This window comes from Mus caroli, chromosome 11 (genome assembly GCF_900094665.2).
Source record: "Mus caroli chromosome 11, CAROLI_EIJ_v1.1, whole genome shotgun sequence".
Classification (NCBI taxonomy): Eukaryota; Metazoa; Chordata; class Mammalia; order Rodentia; family Muridae; genus Mus; species Mus caroli.
Window position 1 is genome coordinate 1,839,498 of NC_034580.1, and position 24,487 is coordinate 1,863,984.

General features: G+C 46.4%; 1 protein-coding gene across 1 annotated transcript in view; it reads left to right on the plus strand.

Annotated features, from left to right (window-relative positions):
- Nucleotides 1-243: 243 nt before the first annotated feature.
- Nucleotides 244-24,487, plus strand: part of Ap1b1 (adaptor related protein complex 1 subunit beta 1) — a 53,775-nt gene continuing 29,531 nt past the window's right edge. The window contains exons 1-3 of the mRNA XM_029483167.1: nucleotides 244-383; nucleotides 12,590-12,665; nucleotides 23,178-23,240. Coding sequence (XP_029339027.1) covers nucleotides 23,204-23,240 — 37 coding nt within the window. The 5' untranslated portion in view covers nucleotides 244-383; nucleotides 12,590-12,665; nucleotides 23,178-23,203. The remainder of the gene's footprint in view (nucleotides 384-12,589; nucleotides 12,666-23,177; nucleotides 23,241-24,487) is intronic.

The window sequence follows — 24,487 nt, forward strand, 5'->3', positions numbered from 1 at the left end:
TTTCGATTCCATGGTGTTTGAGAGGGAGCCTGGCCAGGGATTCTGAGCAAGAGTATCCCAGCCTGAACTTAGCCGCTTGGCCCGCCCAGGCCCTCAATTCTCATAAAAGCCGGCCCTGCTAAGGCCCCGCCCTTCCCACACAGGCCCCGCCCCACAGGTCCCCAGCCCCTCCCGCCAGGTTGCACCCTCGACCCCGCCCCCGGGGTGTGCGTCCACCGGAAGTTCCGCGCACGGGCCTCTCACTTCCGCTCGGCAGGTGACAGCCGTGGAGCTTGGAGCGGCCGGCTGCTGCGACGCACCGGAGGAGAGTGAGGCGGAGGCTGCGGACATTTTGCTGCTGAAGCGAGCCGAGCCGCGGCACCCGGAGCCGTTTGGATTTGTGGGTGAGGAAAAAGGCAGCCCGGCAAGATAGGAAAACAAACAAACCCGAAGGGGTCCGAGGTGGGGGGGGGGGGCTGCGAGGTCAGAGGTCACGGAGAGGACGCAGCGCTGGAGGGTTGCGAGCCGCGAGAGGGCGAAGGTGAAAGGCCTGCGTGCTCATTCATTCCCGACGGCTTGGCGGCCCGGCGTCAAGCCGCCCGTCATCTCAGGTCCGCAGTCCGGTTCGGAGAGACTCCTGCACTTAGGCCTCCACTGCGCCCTGCTTGTCCCTTCCCACTCCTCGGCCAACCTCAGGCCTCCTCGTTCAGGGTCTTATCTCTTAGCCGCCGCCCCCCAAAACGGGGCAAACATCTAGAAATGGCCTTCTGCCGCCCGCCCCTCGTCCTTTGGATCCTCAGGGACACGTTGACGGAATGGGGACACTTGTCTTAGTTCTAACACAAGAATGTCTTGTCACTGGTTGGTTCTCCAGCCCTTCCTGACTTCGAACCTCTGTGCTAAGCACTTTGTGTACTGAGCTCACAGCGGCCTCTGTAAGATAGCTACTGTTGCTTTCCCCCTCTCACTCGCGAGGACCCCGAGGCACGGGAGGTTAAATCACACACGAAAGGTCATTCGAGTAGTAGAGGCAAAATCAGGCTTCCTATGTAGGTCTCCAGAGACCTTCAGAGCTCCCGGAGAAAGGCACCTGGAGCTGGCTTGGAGTCTAGGAGTGACTTGATATATTGTCGCCAATATATTGTTTGGGTTGGTGTCAGGATGCAGCCTTCTCGCCTGTCGTCTGGTCCGATGATTAGGAGGAGCGGTTGATACACTTTCATTAGGAGGCTGTTCGGGCGGGCGCAGGTTGTTGCTGTCAGTGTTTTGGCTCTCAGGGCAAGAGTCTGAAGGTCTTCCTGCCTATTGGGAACTGTAAACCCCATGGGCTATTCTTGAAACTGATATCCAGAAATCCCCTTCATCCCGTTTGCACTTTATTCCTTTTGCAGTAAAGAGGGGGAACAACGGGACCCCTTGGGGGATCTTTTGGTCCTAGGTTCTAGGGGAACAGGCCCACAGGACGGGCTTTGGCCTGTCATGGTGCCTGGGATGACTGGTCTGCCTGGGAGATGGGAAGGAGACTTGGTGCCTGAGCATCTTTTCCTTTGGAGACATTTTGTTGCTCCTTCCTTATGCCTTAGTTTCCCTGACAGGAACACAAGAGAGACTTACTATCTTCCTACTTCCTCTTGAGTGCAAGAAACTGTAATGAGCCTGTGAAAGTTTCCTTGAGCTTTTGGAAAAAGTAGTGAGTAAAAATGTTACATTAATTGCCTTTTTTTTTTTGCCAGTCTCACTCCGTCCCAGTCTGGCCAGGATATCTCACGTGTCTTGAATTCATAGCAGCCCCTTTGCCTCAGACTCCGAAGTTCTAGGATTGATTACAGAGCTGAACCACCACACCCGGCTAGCTCTTCTGTCTGTCTGTCTGTCTGTCATGAGCTCTGTGATGTTTTTCTAGTCCCACTGAATTCACAGAAACTTAATAGTGTCACCTTATTCCTATCCTTCCAAGGGATAATTGAAGATAAAGCAACGTGTAGGGGCATAAACAGAGGCCTGCACTCTGTCCTGAATGGAGCCCACAAGTCCCTTTGCATCTTAAGAGCTATCAAGAGGGCTTTGCTAGTCCCCAAGAATCAGCCCTTCCGTGTCTCTGTAGAGATCATCTGATGAGTGTGGGTTGACTGGAAGCTTCACACCGGGTAGTCTGAAGGGCTCAGAGGTCCAGAGGAATGAGCACTCTGACTCCCTGCCAGTCAGCTCCTGGCTCTAGCCCCAGGTCAGCAGCTTCCCAGTTGTGTGACCTGGATAACTCAACTTCAGCTGGGTTTCTATCCTAATAAAATATGTAGATAAAGTGGTAGAGCACTTCCCCAGCGTTTGCAAGGCTGGTTTCTATTCCAAGCACCAAGAAAAATAAGGGTTTTGGGGAGACGTGGTGGTCCATGCCTGCAACCCCAGCCAGCACTCATGAAGCTGGGCTGGGAGGAGGCCTGCATGATCTGCATGGTAAGTACCAGCCATGGCTACATAAAAAGACCTTGTCTCAGAATAGTCCTAAAGAAAACACTGCTGAGCCACCGCCAGTGTCTAAGGTGTTGGGTGAGGATATCTTGCAGAACATATTACTGTCGACCCTGAGCCATGGTACCTGCTGGGTCCTGTGTCTGAGGAAGGCTGTCTGCCCTGTGAGGTTCCTTACTGCTTCCTTCTCCAACTAGACCTTTAAATACTAAGGACCTCTCCCGCTCTTCTCACTTCTCTTCCTAAAAGTAGTTGAGAACAGTTTGTTGCGGGTCCAGCTGGGGCTGGGTTGGACTTTCATCTTCTGCATGTCTGACTGCACACTTCCCCCCACCCTGGCACCCGAGCCTGCAGTGCTGACAGGAAGCAGGCATGGTTTGCTTAGGCTGTATAGCTGATGCGCTTCAGATGGCTGAGGGGAACTTGTCCCTTGAAGGCACTTCTGTTTCTCAACAGGTCTTTTTTCCTAAGATATGCTGCTGAGATTATCACAACCAGAAGAGCTAGCTTGGTGCTGGTGCTGCTGCTGCTGCTGCTGCTGCTGCTTCTTCTTCTTCTTCTGATATTTATCACTTTACAGAGAGGAAAAAATACTCTAGGGAGAAAATTGGAGAAATTAAAAAAAAACAAACTATTCACGAGGTTTGGTGGCGCATGACTTTATTTTAATTCCAGCATTTGGGAGGCAGAGGCAAGCCCATCTGTGAGCTTGCAACTACAGAGTAAGTTCTAGGACAGTCAGGGCTGCACAGAGAAACCCTCCTTGGAACTCTTGTCAGTGGTCCCTCCTTGCCCTCAGCTGGAACTGACTTTAGTGTAGCATCCAAGCCCTTCTAGACTTAGCTTCTACCTGGCTCTCCATCTTCAGCTTCTCACTCTACTCTTTGACCTTCCAGTCGCACTCAGATGTGCCACCTTTGCAAGCCGCACCTGTGCTTGTCTTCGCTCTGTGCTCTTCTGTCTGTGCACAGCCCACACTTGCTGCTCTTGCCTGGGCTCCTTTGCTGGACTGCCGCCTGGGGAGGTCTGCGTTGGCTGCTCCTCTAGGGTCCTGTGGCAGTGATCACAGTGAATGTAGTTGTCTGCTTACTTGGCTACCTTCTTAGTAAAGATCTCTTAGTCCTTTGCAAGCACTTGCCTGAACTGTATGTGTCCAGCATCTTGTGAGGCACATGGCAATGTCGGATATGTGTCTGGGGAAAGATCAAACGAATGACTATTCCGTTGCGTTGTGAGGGCTCCAGGTGATGTTCTGTGCATCCTCATGCCATCCCAGCGGGATAGGGAAAGTGTGACTGTTAGAGGGACTTATGTGCTTCAAGCTTCCATTGCTGTTCCCCATTAGCAGCATGCCTGAGCAGAGTCTGGTGGGCAGGGAGATGGCAGACCTCCATTAGTGTTGGCTGAAGTTTGGATTCCACATGTGTTGACCAGTTTTAGCTTTGTCAACCTCTAGTTCTAGGATGGATCCTGTTAGCTAGTGGGGCCAGAGGCTTGGCTGTGGCTCCAGATTTGAAGCTCCCTTGTGTCTTCAACCTCTAATAGGATGGTCTCTAAAGATGGGAGGACCCTTCTATTTAAGGGTTGGTATAGCTGGTAGACTACTGAAGTTCAGAGTCCATTACCTAGGATACCATAGTCACTGATCGCCCCCAGGTTCCGATCTGGTCCTCTTAGTGCACCCTAAGATGACAGATAGAGTTGGTAGAGGACAATAGAATGGGGGAATCATACTTCAAAATCTTTTACATTCTCTGTGTGTGTGCCACTGGGCACCTGTGCATGGCAAATGACAACTCCCAGGACCTGGCTCTCTCCTGCCGTGGGAGCTCAGGGCCAGAGATCACACCCAGATTGTCAGGCTAAGCAACAAATGCCTCTGCCCACGGGGCTCTCTCACCAGCTCTGATTTGTTTTATTTGTTAGTACTGGGGGATAAACCTCGACCTTATACACACCAGGAAAGTAGACCACCTCTTACCTATATTCCCAGTCTTCAAAAGCTTTTTTAAAAAGTTATGTTGGGCTGGAGAGATGGCTCAGTGGCTAAGAGCACCGACTGCTCTTCCGAAGGTCCGAAGTTCAAATCCCAGCAACCGCAATGTGGCTCACAACCATCCGTAATAAGATCTGATGCCCTCTTCTGGTGCATCTGAAGACAGCTACACTGTACTTAGATATAATAATAAATAAAGCTTTTAAAAAAATAAAAATAAAAAAGTTATGTGGTGGCTACCTGCATATATGTGTGTGTGAGTTTGGTGCTCTTGGAGACCGGAGTAGACCAACAGGGCCCCTGGGACTAGAGTTACAAACAGTTGTAAGCATTATGTGGGTATTGGGAACTGAACCTGGGTCCTCTGCAAGAGCAGCAGATGCCTTTAATCTCTCCCAGACCCCTTAAGAACCTTTAATTACATCTATTTATTTATTTTTGTGTAGGCTCAGGGACACTGTTGCCATGGCCAGTGAGAATCAGAAAACAACTTTTGGGAGTGGGTTCTCTTCTGCCACCATCAGGGCCCCATTCAGGGCTCAAATCAGGCTGCCGGACAAATACTGTTCCCACTGAGCCATGTCACTGAGCCTATCCTCAGAAGCTTTAGAGACAGTGCTTTGGTGTTTGGTTTAAGGACTTCCCCAGCTATGTTATATACAGGAGTAGATTTGGGCAGCATATACTTTTAGCCACACCCTGATTGCTTTTTGGTCTTAAGCTCTTTGAGGTAGAAAGACAGTTTTTGTGTCACTAGTTGTTGGGTCTGCTTCCATCTTCTTTATGTTGAACAGTTGAAGTGCTTGGTGTTACGATTCTGACAACAGAGACTTCCTAAGTCTAGCATTCATTCATTCATTCATTCATTCACTCAATCAGTGTTTATTGAGACCCACTAGAGTCTGGCACTGGAATGTACCAGTAAGTCAACAAGCCAGACTTAGTTTCTGCCATAGTGTTGCTTTCTCTTGGGGGAGAGACAAAGCAGAAGTAGAAAACAAATGCCATAATACAAAACTAATAGGGTGTGAGGAAAACAGAAGACATAGCAGCCAGAGCCCGTTAAAAAGGACACCGAGCATCTTAAGATGCACGTGTGTACCTGTCAGGATTCCACTGCAGCAGGGTAAAGCCCACACTCTTTCAGTGATGGCAGACTGTTCTTCTGACACTCAGTGCCCAGTCCCATTCAGTGTGTCCTCATTGCCCATCCATCCTCTCTCCTCAGACACCAGGCACGCTCCCACCTGTGCTCTGCTGGTGGGCCTGGTACCCGGGACCTCATGCTTGTTGAGCTTCTGCTCTGTTACTGAGCCCCATGCCTAACCCTTAGCTGTTCCTTGGTCTGGCTGTGGTTTTCCAAATATGCTTCACCTGGAGGCCTTCGGTGGCCACTAGTTAAGTTTCAGCCTCCTTTCCTCCTGCTCTGTGCTTGCTGGCCTCCTTTCCTGCCTTTTTCTGACACTCCAGAAGAGGGCGCCAGATCTCGTTATGGATGGTTGTTAGCCACCATGTGGTTGCTGGGATTTGAACTCTTGACCTTTGGAAGAGCAGTCGGGTGCTCTTAACCACTGAGCCATCTCACCAGCCCCTCCTCCCTTTTTCTTTTCTTTTCTTTTCTTTTCTTTTCTTTTCTTTTCTTTTCTTTTCTTTTCTCTTCTCTTCTCTTCTCTTCTCTTCTCTTCTTTTCTTTTCTTCCTTCCTTCCTTTTTTCTTTTTCTTTTTTCTTTTTTTGCCAGCTCTGTCTTTTGTTGTTTTGTTTTTGTTTTAATCTTAATCTTGCTTGTCTGCAAAGATTTCTCTTTCCTTCAGTGCACATAAAACGGCTTCCAGGTCATGGTAGGGGCTTAGTGAATGTGTGCACATGGATAGAAATCCTGGAGAGTAGCATATAAATACCTTCTTAAGTAGTAGATGCAGGGAATGTGTCTTAAAGTGATGTCAGCTAAGCTGAGATTTGAAGGATAATTTGGAGCAGCCATACTAGGGCAGGAGAGGATAATCCTGGTAGGATCAGCAAGTACAGAGACACTAAGGGCCTGATGGTGCTTTCCTTGCGGCCATGGCATGGTGCTCCACCTCTTAGGATATGTTCACTCTGAGCCTGCAGGAGCAGGTTATGGCCTGCCTCACTGAAGAAAGGGCCTGGACATGCCTCTCCTCCAATTTTTTATTGTCTTAGTTACTTTTCAACTACTGTGAAGAGACACCATGACCAGGGCAATTTATGAAAGGAAGCATTTAGTCTGGGGACTCAGCATTCCAAAGGGTTAGAGTCTATGACCATCATGGTAGGGAGCATGGCAGAAGGCTTGAGCAGTAGCTGAGAACTCACATCTGATCCTCAAGCACGAAGAAGAGAGAGAGAGAGAGAGAGAGAGAGAGAGAGAGAGAGAGAGAGCGCGCGTGAGCTGGTTGGAAATGGTGTGGCTTTTGAAACCTCAAAGCCTACCCCACTAACACCTCCTCTAACAAAGCCATACCTCCTAATAGTTCCCAAATAGTTCCACCAACTAGAGACTAAGTATTCAAACATCTAAGCCTATACACTGAAACTACCACAAGTATGTATTTTTAATTAATGTTTTGTGATCCTGAGGATGGATGGAACCTCTGGCTCGTGCATGCTAGTCGAATGCTTTCGCACTGAGCTCTCCTCTCAGCCCATTTCCCCCATCTGAGATGTTGCCACCTGGTCATCTCCTCTGTGCTATTTTTTTCTCTCTGATCTGTATGTTTAACCTTCCTCTTACTGGCTGTGAAATGAGCTTGGTGGTCTGGCATTTTCCATTTCACAATAGTCAATAGTAGTTTGAGACTGGTTTACAAAACATGAAATTCTCTAAGAGTTGAGCATTAGTTATCAATGTGTGCTGAGCACTTGTTTGCTTGATGCAAGAGGTAGGAACACAGTACTGAGCTAATCTAAGTCCTGGTTCTCATGAAATCTGCATTGTGGAAGAAGAAATAGATGCTATAAGTACTGTTTATAATACGTTAATACTTCAAAAGAAGAAAACAGGACAGAGGGTTAGACAGTGTTGGGGATTGAAGAGGTACACTGCTTTAGATAAAGCAGCCAGCTAGGCATAATAGCACAGCCCTGTAACCCAGCCCTGAGGCAGAAAGGCCATGACTCCAAGGCTGTCCTGGGCCACTAGTGAGTCCTAGGCCAGCCTGAGCTAAATAAGAAGACATTGTCTAAAAACAGTCGCAGGAAGATATGTATGGTGATGTACACCGTTGATCCCACAACTCCGAGTACCTGGGAGGCAGAACTCTGTGAGTTTAAGGCTAGCCTGGTCTACTAGCAAGTTCTAGGCCAGCCAAGGCTATGTTTTGAGACCCTGACTAAAAAGCATTAATAATAAAAGAACTAACATAGGGCTGACAAGATAGTTCAGTGGATAAAGGCACTTGCCACCATGCCTGACAATCTGAATTTGATTCTGCTGGCACTCCACATGGTAGAAGGAGAGAACCAATTTCAAATTTCTCCAAGATGTCCCCTGATCTACATATGTATACTGTATGTGTGTGTGAGAGAGTGAGAGCTATGAAATCAAGTGGTCAGAGAAGCCTTAAGAAGAAGGTAACAGCTAGGTATGGTGTCTTTAATCCCAGCACTTGGGAGGCAGAATCCTCTGAGCTTAAGGCCAGCCTGGTCTATATTGCAAGCTCCAGAATAGCCAGGACTACATAGAAAGACCTTGTCTTTATAAAAAACAAGGTGATGTCTGAGCCAAGACTCAGAAGATCCAAGACATGAAGCTATCCAGAGAAAAGGTCTTCCTAGCAAAGTAGACAGATTGTAGATTAGAAAAGAAGCCTGGGCTGAAGAGGTGCCTCAGTGGTTAAGAATGGATCTTGAAGAGGACCTAGGTTGTTCAATTCCTAGATATGGGGTATGGGAGCAGACGTGATGAAGTGTAACAAATGTTAATTGTTGTTTTGGAGGATTACTGATGAATAATAAGCTCACCCTTTCTAGCTCTTTCTGAACTCTAGCTGCCTGGTTCATCTTAGCTGTTGTGGCTCAGACTCCTCTCCAGTCTCACTGATTCAACCTGGCTTTTCTTAGCTTCTCACTAAATTGCTCTGCTTGGCCTCACACTAGCTCTGGCAATTTGTTTTAATTTTCTGACTCCTTCTTACTCTGGCTTCAGCTGCTTCTGCTGACCTGCACTGAACTGCAGGAACTCACGAAGAACTCACTGCACTGGTTCTCAGCTTCTCCACTCCTGAGGGTTGTGCATATCCTATCTCTGACTCATTCTGTTAAATCTTTCTCTCATTCATCACTTTGTCTGCCTCTCAATTAGACACTTTCAAACATGGCTGCTTCCTTCTACAAACTAACCGTACCTTCATTGTTTGGGATTAAAGGTCTGTCTGTATTCCAGCCAGAGAGATTAAACATGTGGCACTCCAGCCAGATCACACAGACCTAAGTCTTTGGATTGATCCCATGCTGGATCGACTATATTGTATTTAAATTCCTCTACAGTCAAGAAACTGAGGTTTTGATCCAGGAGCCTGCTACAGACGGTGTTGGTAGAAAGTGGATGATGAAAACTGCAGGGTAGCAGGGTTTGGGGAGGAAAAGCTGCTAGAGGTTAGTTGTGATCTTGTGCAGTTTGAGCCCCTGCTATAGAGGCCTTTGAATGGAGCTGTCGTCAGTTAGGAGGCTTGGCTAATTGAGCTGGGAGGTGCAGGGAGAGTGGGCCAGAGGTAGTGAGTGTGCATTGTCAGAGTGTGGGTGAGATCTCCAGAGGTGACATAGTGTGGATGGAGAAGGGAGAGGACTGGGCATGGGCCGCTCAGCTCTCCTGTGGAAGGAGAGGAAGGGGCAAAGCAAAGGAGAAGGCACGGCCAGCAGCATTGGAGGAGAAAGCAGAGTGTGAGTTCCTGGCATGCAAGGGAAGAAAATGTCTGGGAGGTGGCGTTCCTGGGCAGTGGCAGATGCCACTTGATATTTGACAAGACTTTTGTGTCTTCTGCTGGCAGAGGCCACCACACTGGCCTCCAAGGCCATCCCTGAGCCTGTACTTCCTTCTCTAAGCTCCTTTGCTCATCTCTTCTCCCAAGTCTTTGTTTTGTCTTGCAGTGTAGCACAGCCCAAGGCTCAAACTCCATCCCTCTTGACTCTACTTCCCAAGTGCACGTGTCACCATATTTGGCTTAGTGGTGGTTTTTTAAAGGAAAATAATTGCCCTTGTCACTTAACTTCTTAATCCATGGGCTTCTTTGTGTCTGGGCCCTTGTTTTAAGTGGATTACCATAACAGTGAAATGAGTTGGAGCCTGCTTCTAGCAGCACTGGCAGCTCCGCTGTTCTCAGGTCCCTGCCTTGTTACACTGGAATGTGTTGAGTGAGTATTCTCCCTGTCACCCATCTTTCCATAGCTGCCCAGACTTCCCTTCACCTTAGAGAACTTCTCTGATGCTCCACCCATCTCAGGGCTCCCCTCGGAGCTTTGGTCACAATTTTTCTGAAGGGCAGGATCACTCTCCTGTCTTATGCCATTCTATCTTTGGCCTACTTTATACAACTCGCACATGGGCATAGTCCCAGGCCTGCAGTGGATGGCACTATATACTGTGCCTGCTGAATGGGTGGCTACAATTCTCTAGAAAGTGGGTGGGAGAGCAGAGATTGTAATAAGCCTTGTTTCTCTGGTTTCTTTCTTATTTTAATTATCATGAATATTGTCCCAAAGACATTCTTACTAATTTGTTTGTTTTGTTTTATTTTGTTTTTATTATTTAGTTTTCTTTTCTTTTTTTTTTTTTTTAAAGATTTATTTATTTATTTATTATATGTAAGTACACTGTAGCTGTCTTCAGATACTCCAGAAGAGGGCATCAGATTTCGTTATGGATGGTTGTGAGCCACCATGTGATTGCTGGGATTTGAACTCGGGACCTTCGGAAGAGCAGTCGGCACTCTTAACCACTGAGCCATCTCGCCAGCCCTAGTTTTATTTTCTAAAACAGAGTCTCTCTATGTAGCTCTGGCTATCTGTAACTCAGAGATCCACCTGCCTCTGCCTCCTAAGTGCTGGGCTCGAAGGCGTGTCCACCACCTGCCTGGTAGGGTTGTTTGTTTGTTTTGTTGTAATCCAGAGGATGAGGCTCTGTTGGTAAATTACTGGGAAACTGACCCCTGACTCTGAAGTGAGGCTCTTGAGGCTCACTGCTGACGAAGGACTTGCATGTGGTACTTTTCTACCTTTGGGTCCTTTTCATTTTGAAGCTTTTAATTACTACGAGCCTCCAGAGATGGCTTTGATTAATCAGTTCTCATCTAAATCCCAAGAGACTCACAGCTTGGCAAGCTTATCCAGACAGGCTTTTACTAGCCATGTCACCAAACCTGCTGTCCCTGCTGTTTCAGTAGGTGGGGCCGAAAGTTGCCTGCTATTCACATCTGAGGAACGCTGCTGGCATATGTGGCAGCTTGTATCCTGTACCCTTTAGTCTGACCTATATTCAGTTCTACCAGGGCTTCATTCAGAGAAAAGTATTTGCCTCCCTAGACTGAGTGGGACATGTGACCTCCTCATAAGACAGTGTAAGAGGGTGTTGGCTTTATTGCTTTCTAGCTGTGTGACTCCAAACAAACGCCTTAACCTCTCTTGGCCTCAGTTTTCCTTATCTGTGAACCTGTGCTATTGATAAAATCTTCACAGATGTTATGAAGATGTAATTTTTTTTTCTCCTTCCCTTTCCCCTTCTTGCTCTGGCCCTACTTGCTCTGGGTCCTGCTCCGGCCCATAGGTTCTTTATTTGTTTCTCATTATGGATGGTTGTGAGCCATCATGTGGTTGCTGGGATTTGAACTCATGGCCTCCGGAAGAGCACCGACTGCTCTTAACCGCTGAGCCATCTCACCAGCCCGAAGATGGAACTTTTTTTTTTTCGAGACAGGGTTTCTCTGTGTAGCCCTGGCTGTCCTGGAACTCACTCTGTAGACCAGGCTGGCCTCAAACTCAGAAATCCACCTGCCTCTACCTCCCAAGTGCTGGGATTAAAGACGTGTGCCAGCATGCCTGGCTGGAACTTTTAATTAATACTTTTGTTATATAGTGTGTGGAAGTCAGGACAACTTACAGGGTTTTTTCTCTCTCTCCACCACATGGGTCCTGGGAGCCAACTCAGTTCACCAGACTTGTGGCAGGCACCTTTATCAGCTGAGCCATCTTTACCCCATGAGAACTAAATTTAAAATTCAGTGTGGGGTCTGGCCCACAATGTGTGTCTGTTTGTCATACTTCTGTAAGCACTGTCTTTGTTCTGCATTTCATGCCAAGCCTGAAGAACATGGAACATTTTCTCATAGTTGGCCAGGCTGACTTAAAGAGCCTGTTTGTATGAGTCTGGAGACCACGTTGTCTCAGAGAGACAGTCTGAAGTGCTTTGTCTGCTGACGACTCACCTTTTGGTCTTGGGGTTAGCCTTCCCTGTTTCCCTGTCCTTAAAATGGGTGTTCGTGCTCACCTGGGAGGAGCCATTTCCTTTTTAAAGACTGTAGCTCCTGGGTAGAGTTTGCTTTGTAGGTATGACACTGGATTCAGTCACCAACACCACTAGAAACACTGAGTAAGATGAAAGGTTGTCAAATGGGGAGAAGTGCCTGGAATCTTGCTCAGCCTCACAGGGGAGGGTCACAGTTAGGCAGGGGACATTGGTGTGATAAGCCAGTCTCTGTCCTTGAGACAGCTGAAAGAGCTGAGCACACTCCAGCTCTTCTGTCTTAGGTAAGGGAGAAGCAGCAACGCCACTCTAGCCCTCCATTGTGTGTATTTCCGTGTGTGCTGGATGAGTGTGTAGATACAGTCACATGTCTGTAGAGGCCAGAGGTCAACTTGGAGGTATTGTTCCTTGGGCATTAGCCACCTGGATCTTTGAGAGTTTCTCACTGGCCTGGAAATCATTAACTTTTGCCTGGTCAGTAAGCTCCAGGGGTCCACCTGGTGGTCACAAGTGCAGCACCAGCTTTCTTCCCTGAGCTCTGGAGAACTCAGGTCTTCATGATTGCTTGGCAAGCACTTTACCAGCTGGGCTTTCTTCTTGGTTAAAGAATGCCCCTTTTCATTCCCTCTCTTTCTTAGCCTTTTCCCTTTCTTTCCTTTTTCTGAGACAGGGTCTCCCTAGGGAATCCAGACTGACCCGGAATCCATGATCCTTGTTCTTCAGCCTCCCGAGAACTAGGATTGCAGGTATGGACCTCTGTGTCTGTTCTGACTTACTCCTGATTGCCCTTGAGATCCATCTATCCATGTGGCAGGTTTCTGAGCAGCTGTTGTCAGGAAAGGATGGAACAGTTACAGCTCCAGCAGAGACCTTCAGGGGTCAGTTTTCCCTGCCTATGTATATCTATATCCATGCATTCAGAAGTGGTGCTGCACCTGAGTCAGACCTTAAGTTGTTCTCATCTGTCTGTCTGTCTTGCTAATCAGCTTCCTTATCAACTCATCATGTGCCCTCAGTGTTCAGTGCATATACTTGCATGCCACCCTCAAAGCTTCTCAGTGCAGAGATTGCATGGCTGGGAAGGAAGAAAGGCCTCACTGGCCAGTGTCTGCCCTTGTGGACAATGGAGCACTTTCCTCCTCAGAGTGCTATGGTCTTCCTTCCTCCTGAAGACTTAATCACCCGAGCACGGTGGTGTATACCTGCAATCCTGTCCGCCAGCTGAGGCAAAAGAATCATGAGTTTGAGGCTAGCCTGACTTACATAATGGAGTTCTATTTCTTAGTTGCTTTTCTTTTTCTTTCTTTTTTTAAAGATCTATGTATGTATTTCATGTCTGTGAGTACACTGTCACTGTCTTCACACACACCAGAAGAGGGCATCGGATCCCCATAACAGATGGTTGTGAGCCACCATGTATGTGGTTGCTGGGAGTTGAACTCAGGACCTCTAGAAGAGCAATCAGTGCTCTTAACCACTGAGCCATCTCTCCAGCCCTCTTAGTTACTTTTCTATTGCTGTGATAAATACCGTGACCAGAAGGAGCTTGGGAAGGAAAGGTTTTATTTCAGTTTACAGTGCCACACTCTAGCCCAGTGTGAAGGAAGTCAGGGCGGAAGCTGAAGCAGAAGCCACAGAGGCGTGCTGCTTACTGGCTCATTACTCAGCATGCTTTCTTCTACACCCAAGACCACCACCCAGAGTGAGGTGGGCCCTCCCCAACACAATCACTAATAAGATGGCCTACAGACTTGTCTACAGACAATCTGGGGAAGCCATTTTCTCAAGCCCATCTCTTCTTAGATATACTTAAATTTGTGTCAAGTTGACAAAAACAAAACAAAGCATCAGGATAGCTTGTCTCAAGAATTCAGACAGGGCCTGTGAGGTGTAAAGGCCCTTGCCACCAAGCCTCATGAACTGATTGAGTTCCTAGAGTCCACATGGTGGAGGGGGAGAGCCAGCTCCTGCAAGTCGTCCTCTTGTTGCATGCACATTCCCCGGGACAGACCCTAAATCAATGGGAAAACCCTTCATAAGGTTGACTGGCTCTGCCTGCTTGCATGCTGAACTTTCCCCTCTTCTGTCCCCTTAGGAAGAAAGATGTCTCATGCATTTACAGTGATCCCATTCTGCTTCCTATTGTTTGACACCAGAAGAACATCTATTGGTGGGGAAATTGATTGAGTGGCAAACCAGAACATCTGAAATGTGGTTATCTGACTGGTTTTCAAACTCTGCATTGACCAGTGGGCCGCCTGGGCCTGGGTGAGGAGGGAGACCAGGGGCTTAGTTGGATGAGTCAGGATCTGCCCCAGCTTCCTTCTGTCATCCAAGTTCCACCTTCACCTGTTGTACAGATGGAAAATAAATGTGAGGCCAGAGTCAGGAGATTTACTAACTGTTTGTAGTAAAGCCAGACTCTGGCAGCCAGCTTGGCATTGGTTCAGCCTTGCTGTATCTGTTGAAGGTTAACTACAAAGCCTTCTGTTCCTGGTCCCTGGTGCTTGTCACAGAGTTGGATTTGTTGTGAGCCCTTGGTTTGGTAGCTTCCTTGGGAACCTGCCTTTTCTTTTTCTTTTTCTTTTTCTTGTTTTTTAAGATTTATTTATTTATTATATGTAAGTACACTGTAGCTGTCTTCAGACGCTCCAGAAGAGGGAGTCTGATCTCGTTACAGATGATTGTGAGCCACCATGTGGTTGCTGGGATTTGAACTCAGGACCTTCGGAAGAGCAGTCACTGCTCTTGACCACTGAGCCATCTCTCCAGCCCGGGAACCTGCCTTTTCATTCATTGAGCTGGCCAGCATTTGGTGAGCTCCTGGAATGTGCCAGGCACTGGGTTGACTATGTTAAACAGAACAGATCTCAAATTAGAGAAATGAAGAAGGCTCTGGAGAAGTTGGAGTCAGGAGCGATCTACTGTCATGAGGCCTGTGTCCCTCTTACTGTAGAGGTAGGTAGCTGTGTGGGGTAGGAGAGTTAAAGCTGAGGCTGCGGACTGAGCATGTTGTTGGAACCAGTGTTAGGGTAAATGTACCAACCATAAATCTCAGCTGCTTTATGTTAGAATAGGTGCTTTGTACACACAGCACAGTTTCCAAGTTATAGAATAGGGTAAAAGAAGAGTCCGTCTCATCCCATCCCTTAGTCACCCAGCCTCCTTTCTGGAAGGAACCACTGATAAATCTTAAAGACAGTGGATGTGCTTGGAAACCTGAAAGATACTCACATGTTTCTATAGCAACCCTGGCATGCCTTTCTATTGACTGTCTCTGATAGTTATGACGAAAGCATGCTGAACTGGAGCGACGTCTTGGTGGGTAAGAGCACTGGCTGATCTCCCAGCCACCTGTAACTCCAGTTCCAGGGAATCCCATGCCCTTCCCTGTCTCCTGCAGACACCAGGCATACACAAGGTACACATACATACATGTAGGCATACACATAAGACCTTTAAAAAAGCATGTATAGCTGGAGATAGAGGAACATTCTTTTAATCCCAGCACTCAGAAAGCAGAGCCAGGTGGAATTTACAGTTTTGAAAGCTACTGCCACACTAAGAGTTGTAGAAGACAATTAATTTAGACTCTTGTTGACATCACATAAGGGTCCTTATCTCCTACATTTGTACCAGCATAGCATCTTATCAGACTTTTGGGTCTTCATCAGTCCAGTATCTGATCAATGGCGTTTGATTGTAATTCCAGTTTCCATCTCTTATATTATGACTAGGTATGAATGTCTTATATTTGGTAAACTGTCTACATACCTGTGTCTCCATTCTTCTCTTTGTATTGGTGGGTTTTGTTTGTTTTGTGACAAGGTCTTGTTATGTAGCCTAGGCTGGCCCCAAACTCACCATCTGTTTCCCAAGGATTGGGTACCCCATGTGCCACCGACGTACTTGCCTCAGGTACGATGGATTTTGCCATGTTATGGAAATGAGTTTGCCTTTGTTGTCAATGTCATGACAGTTATTGTGAGTTTAAAATTTGCCTCTTTTTGTTTTTATTTTGTTTTGGTCATACAGGAAAACTGATTGTTTATAACTGGACCTTTAAGGCTAGCTTTTATGCCACACAGAAAGGCTCCCCCCCCCGCCCCCCCCGCCCCCCCCGAATTTTAATCCAGTCAACATTTTCCTCTCCAACACTGGCTTTTTTTTTTTTTTTTTTTTTTTTTCTATTATTGTTTGTTTTTTCCTGGACAGGGTTTCCCTGTGTCCCTGTGTAGCCCTGGCTGTCTGGAACTCCCTGTGTAGACCAGGCTGGCTGGGAAAGGTGTGGGCTACCACCACCTGGCTTTTCCTTACTTTTTTTTCCCAATATAGTTCATTCATAGATGTCAGAGAACAAACTACGGGTTTGCCTTTTCCCTTTTTGGGGTTCAGGGATGGAACTAAGTTTGTCAAACTTGGTCACAAGTACATTTATCTGATCGAGCCGTCTTACCGACGTAAAATAGTCATCTCCTCTTTCCTTTCTTTCTTCCTTTTCTTTTCTCTTCTTCCATTCATTCGGTTTTTTGTTTATGATAGGGTCTTTGTAGCCCTGACATTAATTTGCTTTGTAGACCAGGCTCCCAGACTGCCCTCAAGCTCAAAGAGATCCTCTTGCCTTTGCCTCCCAAATGCTGTGATTAAAGGTATCTGCCACCTCATCCAATTAAGACATTGTTTTTAATGTTTGTGTAATTCACAGCAAGTGGCATGCTCAGCTCTTAGCTATACAGTGTGCTGGGATATGCATCAGGACACCGATAATCTTCATCACCCGCAGGGAGCTTCCAGCCCCACTGTGGCCAGTGTCCTCTGACCTGGCCAATACCACCATAACATAGAGCTGCATTTCTACTCTACAGCTTTATCCATATGACATCCCATGATGCTTAAGGAACTTGTATTTATTCTGTTTGGTTGATTGTGTTTTGTTTGGAAACAAAATAGGGACCAGAATAATGACTCGGGAGTTAAAGACCCTGCTGCCAAGCTTGATAAACCCGAGTTCTCTCTCTGGGACCCACACAGTGGGAGGAGAGGATCTAATTATGCAAGTTGTCCCCTGACTTCCACCCCATGTTGGAACATGGTGTGTACCCACACACAGTAAGTGCAACGTGAGAAAAAACGGCAATGAAGTTAACTGACTTTAGTACAGCAGTCTAGTGTTTCCTTTAGAAAGTTAGTACTGTAGGAGTTAGAGAGATGGCTCAGTAGCTAAGAACACATTGCTTTTGCAGAGGGCCTGGGTTTGATACTTAGTACCCACAGGGTGGTTTGTAACCATCCATAACTCTAGTTCCAAGGGATTCAGGGTACCAGACACACACATGTGCACATAGATATATACGTACAGGCAAAACGCTCATACACATAAAATAAATTTTTTTTTTTTTTTTTTGGTTTTTCGAGACAGGGTTTCTCTGTATAGCCCTGGCTGTCCTGGAACTCACTTTGTAGACCAGGCTGGCCTCGAACTCAGAAATCCGCCTGCCTCTGCCTCCCGAGTGCTGGGATTAAAGGCGTGCGCCACCACGCCCGGCTATAAAATAAAATTTAAAAAATTTAAAATTACTATCAGGCTGTGGAGATGCTTCAGTGGGTAAAGCTCTTGCTACACTAGTAGGAGAATCTGAGTTCAGATCCTAGGATGTGATGTGATATATGTGTCTGTCATCCCAACACTCAGACAGGACACTCCCTGAAAACACATGGGCCATTGTGCCTGCAGTACACCACAGGAAATAAAAGATCATGTCTCAAACAAAATATCAGGCAGGAATTGGTACTTAGTGTGGCCCTCTGACCCCCATACATGTGCTGAGATGTGAGTGTGCCTGAACTCACATGCGAACACATACATTTTTTATTTTAAAGTTGTTATTAATAAGAACTGGAGGAATGGCTCAGCAGTTAAGTACTTGTTGCTGTTGCAGAGGACCTGGGTTCAATTCCTGGTACCCCACCTGATGGCTCATAACCATCCATAACACCAGTTTCAGGGGATTTGATCTCTTTAGGCATTAGGCACACATGCGGTATACACACATACATATACACATCAAATAAATAAATCTGAAAATTTAAAAACAAAGTTATTATCAGCCAGGCATAGCAGCATACACCTTTAATCCCAGGACTCAGAAAGTAGAGGCAGTCCTACCAGGACTACATAGTTCTCACACACACACACACACCATGTAACTATTAACAATTTTGAGTCTTTGGAGAAAAACTCACTTAAAATTTTCTTATAGATTTAAATTCATTTTATTAATTTAAAACAGATAGTTTATATTTCTTGTTTTAAAATCTGAATTTAGGGGGTTGGAGAGATGGTGTGTCTGAAGAGGGTGACAGTGTACTCACATACATAAAATAAATAAATCTTTTTAAAAATTTAGATTTAGGTAAGTTATATGAAGACAAAATATTTGAAAAGTGTTGAGGACTTTCTTAAGCCCAATCCTAACTTTATTTGTTTGTGTGTGCACACACATGCTATATAGTGTGTGTGGATGTGGGTGTGGGTGTGGGTGGTCAGTCCTTCCATCTACCTTTCCATGGGTCCTGCTGATGAGACTGAGGTTGCCTTTATCCACTGAGCCGTCTCGCTGGCCCAGCTAGGAGAGCTTTTATGGGTGGATTTTTGAGGGGTGTCTTCTTCCCTTTGACTTAGGTTCCAGTTCTTGACCCCCATCTGTAGCCAGTGTGTCGGTGTCCTCAGCAAGGGCTGCTTAGTTATTTTGCAGAACTTAAGGGAAACTGCTGCTTTCCAGCTTTTATGTGTTTGGTTTGAGTCTTAAAAAGTGAGGTGAGTGCTGTGGAGATGGCCTGACAGGGAAGACCGTTGCTGCCAAGCCCAGAGGCCTGAGCTCTGTCTCTGGAACCCACACAAGAACAAGAAAGAAAGAAATACATAATGCTGATTTTTTTAAGTGAAGTTAATAGGATTTGCTGTATTACCCGTGTGGCATCAGGAGTCTTGGGATCGCATGCTTGAGGTGGGACAAGGGCAGTGACTCCTGAAGGGCAACCCAGTTATTCCAGGAGTGCCCCCACCTCAAAGTATTTCTTGGCTTGTAAATGCTAAAATTGAGGGGATCTCAGCCCCAAATTCAGCCTCTTTCCACCAGAATGGTTTCTACTGCCAAATTCCTACCTTGTTTGTTTACCAGTTTGACATAAAGACTTGCTGTGTAGACCTCAACCTCATGGCAATCCTCCTACTTCTATTTCCTGAACTATAGTATTGTGGGTGTGAACTACCACACCCAATTTAACTACTTTTGAAAATCGTCCCTGCCACTCACAAAGATAGAATCTAAACCTTTATACTTTTTCTTGCCTGAATTGGCTACTTAAACCTTTCAGTGTGCTTCATGTACTGGATCAGGTGCGTCAGAGGACAGGGTCTTACACCTTTGGCCTCATGTGAGAGGAATGTGCTGCAGGCCACAGCTGCCTGGGAGCTGCTTTCCTAGGCCTCTGCAAGGGAAAGTGCCTTCAGGGCTGAACAGAGAATACAAGGTCTCCCCTGTACTCACCTGGCACTGGTGTGAGGAAGCTCACTAAGGAGCAGACACAGGGAAAGCACCCTATAGCAGATCTTTAAACTGTGGGTGCTGGCTTTCACAGTGGGATGAGGGTGTCTTTATTTTTAGCCTGGGCATTTGGGTAACTTTCCAAATCATTTTCACTTTTCCTTGTATCCCTTTCCTTCTTTCGTTTCTGGACACGATCAGCTTCTTTGGAACACAGTCTGTATCATCTGTCCCACTGGGCCTTCTGCAGAGGATTCTGCAAAATAGATACTGCAGAAATTAGCATATCAGGGTCAGCTCAAATTTGTGGGCAGTTGTTATACTATGAAAAAAGATGTGTCAAAAGCTCAGCTGCAAAACTATGTTGGTTTGACAGACTGACCCTGAACTTCTGTGCTCAAGTAGTCCTTGCATCGGTCTTCTAAGGAGCTGGAGTATAGATTATACCATTTTCTTTTTCTTTTTCTTTTTTTTCTATTTATCTATCATCCATCTACCTACCTACCTGCTTACCTACAAAAAGAGAAGCCTTCCTGTCCTTTTCTTCTCCTGGTCAGCTACATGTAACATCAAATCTATCCCTGGCGGGTTTTGTCCTGGGAATTAGGGCTTCTAGATAATAATGCTGTGCCTACAGAGGAAGGAAAGTCCCTGATGGCCTCCTGCAGAGGGAAACCCAGTCGCCCAAAGTTGGACATCAGAGGTGGTTCCCTCCCTCCATTTTTATTTTTAATAGGTTGTTTGCTTGTTGCTTTTAGTAGCAATAAGACGATCTTCTTATGTTCGGTGCTCTCATCCTTTCTCGCCTCCCAAGTGCTAGGGCTGCATTGTGTACCTCCATGCCTAGTTAGTTCCTTCTAGGGTTAATGCTGGAGGGGTTTAGATATTACATTCTGTGGCTTTCTGGGCCTTAGTCATTCTCTTAGACTCAGCAAGGAACATGGGCTCTCCTGTTTTGGACCCTTTGGGCAGTTATGCTCTCAAATCTGACTTTTTAAACCGTGTATCCCTTTATGACAGTAGAAAGCCCATTATCTTTTCCACCTCATTATCAGCATTCTGAAAAAAGTGGCTGTGCGAGTTTGCACAAGAACATGTAAGTAAGTCACCACTGACAGTGCGTGCACAGCAGTACATGACTGAGCTGTCAGGAAACGAGGGCCCTGGGGTGCAGTGGCCCTTTTATGTTTCTTTGAAAAACTGTCAATTAAAAGCTTTTTTTAAAATTTTTATTAGATTTTTCTTTATTTACATTTCAAATGTTATCCCCTTTCCTAGTTTCCCCTCCAAAAATCCCCTATCTTCTCCCCTCACCCCCTGTGCCCCAACCTAGCCACTCCGCTTCCTGGCCCTGGCATTCCCCTATACTGGGGCATAGAACCTTCACAAGACCAAGGGCCTCTCCTCCCATTGATGACTGACTACAGAGCACAGAGTCCCCAGTGAAGGAGCTAGAGAAAGTACCCACGGAGCTGAAGGGGTCTGCAACCCCATAGGAGAAAACAATATGAACTAACCAGTATCCCCAGAGCTCCCTGGGACTAAACCACCAATTAGAAAAAACACATGGTGGGACTCATGGCTCTAGCTGCATATGTAAAAGCTGGTCTTATGTAGAACTCTGATGGTGGACCATGCCAGCTGTGAGGCAAGCCTGTATGCCCCTCCCCTTATGGGTTGTTTCCAGCCCTGGCTTATGCTGTGGGGACCAGCAAAGCAGAGGCTACACTGTAGCACTTGGATCTTTTCTGAAGAGACATATAAGGTTTACATCATTAGATCCAGCATCTCTTCTGCTATTTCCTGCAGCCCCAGTGTGAAAGAGCCTTCATTCTTTTTGAACTTTGCAAAAGAAAAGTAGAATCATGTCTTTTTTTCTTTACTGTGCTAATGAAGCCTCTCTTTTTTTATTTTATGGCAGTGGCTCTCAACCCTTCTCATGCTGCAGCCCTTTAATACAGTTCCTCCAGGTGTGTTGACTCCCAGCTATAAAATTATTTTTGTTGCTACTTTAACTAATTTTGCTGCTGTTCTGAATTGTAATGTAAATATTTGGAGATTTGAAGGGGTTCTCTCACTGAGCCAGGAGCTCCCTGATCCAGTTAGACTGGCTGACTAATGAGTTCTTGGGACTCACCTACTTCCACTTACAGTCATGCAACCCTGCACCTGGCTTTTACATGGGAGCTAGAGATTTGAACTCATGTCCTCACTTCACTGAAGGAACCATCTCCCCAGTTTTTAACTTTATTTTATCGAAAGTCTCGAGGAGGCTGTGTGACCTGCTCAAGTCACAGCTTGAAGGTGGCTGAATGGAATCCTAGTTCTCCCTGAGCTCGAGGTGTATGCTCTCTTGAAGGAATTCTTCCCCATATGAGAGGGAGGACAGGGCTCTGACCATATTTGCATGGCTAGTGCTTTTCCCTGCAGAGCCATCTTGCCTGTGTCCCTCCCACTTCCCTTTACTCTCTTAGCTGCTCATCAAGAGAGCTGTTGAGTACAGAGTAGAGGCTCAGTAAATGCTTGCTACATGATCATGGGAGCCTCAGTACTTTCTCTGACTCCCTGACTTCTACAGTGCTTTGCACTACGAGTTCTGTGCTGGATATTATTTTTAAAAAACTTGACCAGACAGATGTGCGAAGCGCTGTCGTCACAGTGTGCCAGCCTCCAGCCTTTGAGAGATAATAGTCGATGTTTAGAAACTTGATGGGAGTTGTGGGAAGAAGACACCCACCCCACCCCCCATTTCTTGAGATTTATTTATTTAGGGGGCTGGAGAAATGACTCAGCAGTTAAAAACACCAGCTGCTCTTCTGGAGGACCCCAGTTTGATTCTCAGCACTCACATGGTGACTCACAACTATCTGCAATTCCAGTTCCAAGGACCTGATGCCCTCTTGCCTCCACAGGCACCAGGGACTTCTATAGTACACAGATGTACATGTAGGCACAACACTAGCACACACACATACAAATTTTAAATAGTTAAGTATTTGTTTTAGGGATATAAAACATCCCGAGTGAACGCATGTGTCCTTGGAGACAGGAAAAGTGTGTTTGGATCCCGTGTGACTGGAGGTGGTTGTCAGCCGCCATGTGGGTGCTGAGAAACAAATCTGGTGTCCTCTGCAAGAGCATCCAGTGCTCTTAACTGTTGAATCATCTTTCCAGCCCCCTCCCTCACTTCTTAAACTTTTCATTTCTCACGGAAATTTGCATCCCTGAGGTGAGAATGGCCCCTGAGCTTTGGTGAGCTGAGCCCACAGCTGAAGTGGATATTTAGAGCATTCTAAACACAATGAATTCTACAGAGGGCAGGGCTAAGACTGCCTGGCAAGAGATGTGTATTTCTGATCTATGTTTTCATCTATAGTTATCTGTGACTGTGTGCTTACTGATAGTCAGGAAGTTTTTTCCAGTAGTATGGTCATAGATAATGATACTGAAAAAGCCAGATGACCTCAGGCTCCCATTCTGTGGCAGATTCCTAGAAGGAAAAGTGTGTCAAAAGATATTCAAAACACTGATAGATTCTTCAGTTACCCTCCAAAATGAGACCAACCATAATCCAACAGTTCATTTGCCTGTGAAATGAGATAAACAGCTATCTTCCCCTACTTATGTGTTCTGATCCCTCTCATCTTCCCTGTGCATACGCTGACTGAAAATGGACTAGAGCACAGATCCACCCTCTTCTCTGTCTTGCAGAGTCTGGCCACAGATAAAGGACCAAAATGACTGACTCAAAATACTTCACCACAACCAAGAAAGGTACTGTATGTTTCACCACAGACCTGTGTTACATCCCCCAGATCTTGGGGAGAACGGGGAGGGTGGATGGGGTCTGGAGGCAGCATGGAAATTGATGATGTAAAGGCCTAAGTGTTCCTTTTAGAACCCAGGAAAGAACAGTAACACTAGGCATGAGGGGAAGTCTGTGTCTTGTTCCCCATGGCTTAAAAACAGTTAAATATATTCTCTCTCCCTAGAGAAAGTGCACAGCCTGTCAGCAGCCCTGCTCGGGCTTTATTCTTCATGTTGTAGCAGCTGTTTTTACCCTGTTAGTCATTCAACATCCTCATAAGCGTTTCCCAGCAGTCCTCATGACTCAGGATTAAGCCAGTTAAGTTGCTGCAGTGCAGTTTACTAAGCTAGGTTAATGTCTTTGGACAGTTTATTCCTTTTCTGTTTTTAAAGAAATAGTGGAAGATGTTGTGGCTGGCAAGTATGCTTTATCCTCTCTGTCCTGCCCTTCCTTATCTGTCCTTTCTACTGACAAGGGTGAAAGGATCTTAGTTTTCTTTAAAAGTGTGTGTGTGTGTGTGTGTGTACATACATATTTGTGTGTTTGCATGGATGTTTTGCCTGTATGTCTTCACCCATGAAAACTGAAGAGGGTGTTCGATCCTCAGAACAAGAGTCCCAGAGTTGTGAGCCACCTTGTGGCTACTGGGAGCCCAAACCCAGTCCTGAAAATGCTTTTCACCCATAGCTGACTCTCCAGTCTATACTTAACCTTGTTGAATCACTGAGTTGGATCCCAAAGTCTGCCCAGCAGCAGGCATTTTACTTACTAGTCCAGCTGTTGCTTAGTTTGGTCCGACAGCCTTGTCACATGTGCTGGATCTCAGCTTGGGAGGCAGAGGCAGAAAGATCAGAGGTTAAAGGCCATGCTTGGATACATAGCAAGTTCAAGCTTAACCTGGTTTATGGGAAGCCCTGTTCTAGATCCTCTCTGACTATGAGAGAAATTGAGAGATCTGACATCCTGGATCAGTTATTGATTGTTTTTCTTGTTCAAGGCAGTGTTTCTCTGTATAGCCCTGGCTGTCCTGGAACTCATTCTATACTGCCTTGAACTCACAGAGATCTGCTTGCCTCTGCCTCCCAAATGATGGGATAAAAGATGTGTGCCGGCGCTGGTGAGATGGCTCAGTGGGTAAGAGCACCCGACTGCTCTTCCAAAGGTCCGGAGTTCAAATCCCAGCAACCACATGGTGGCTCACACCCATCCGTAA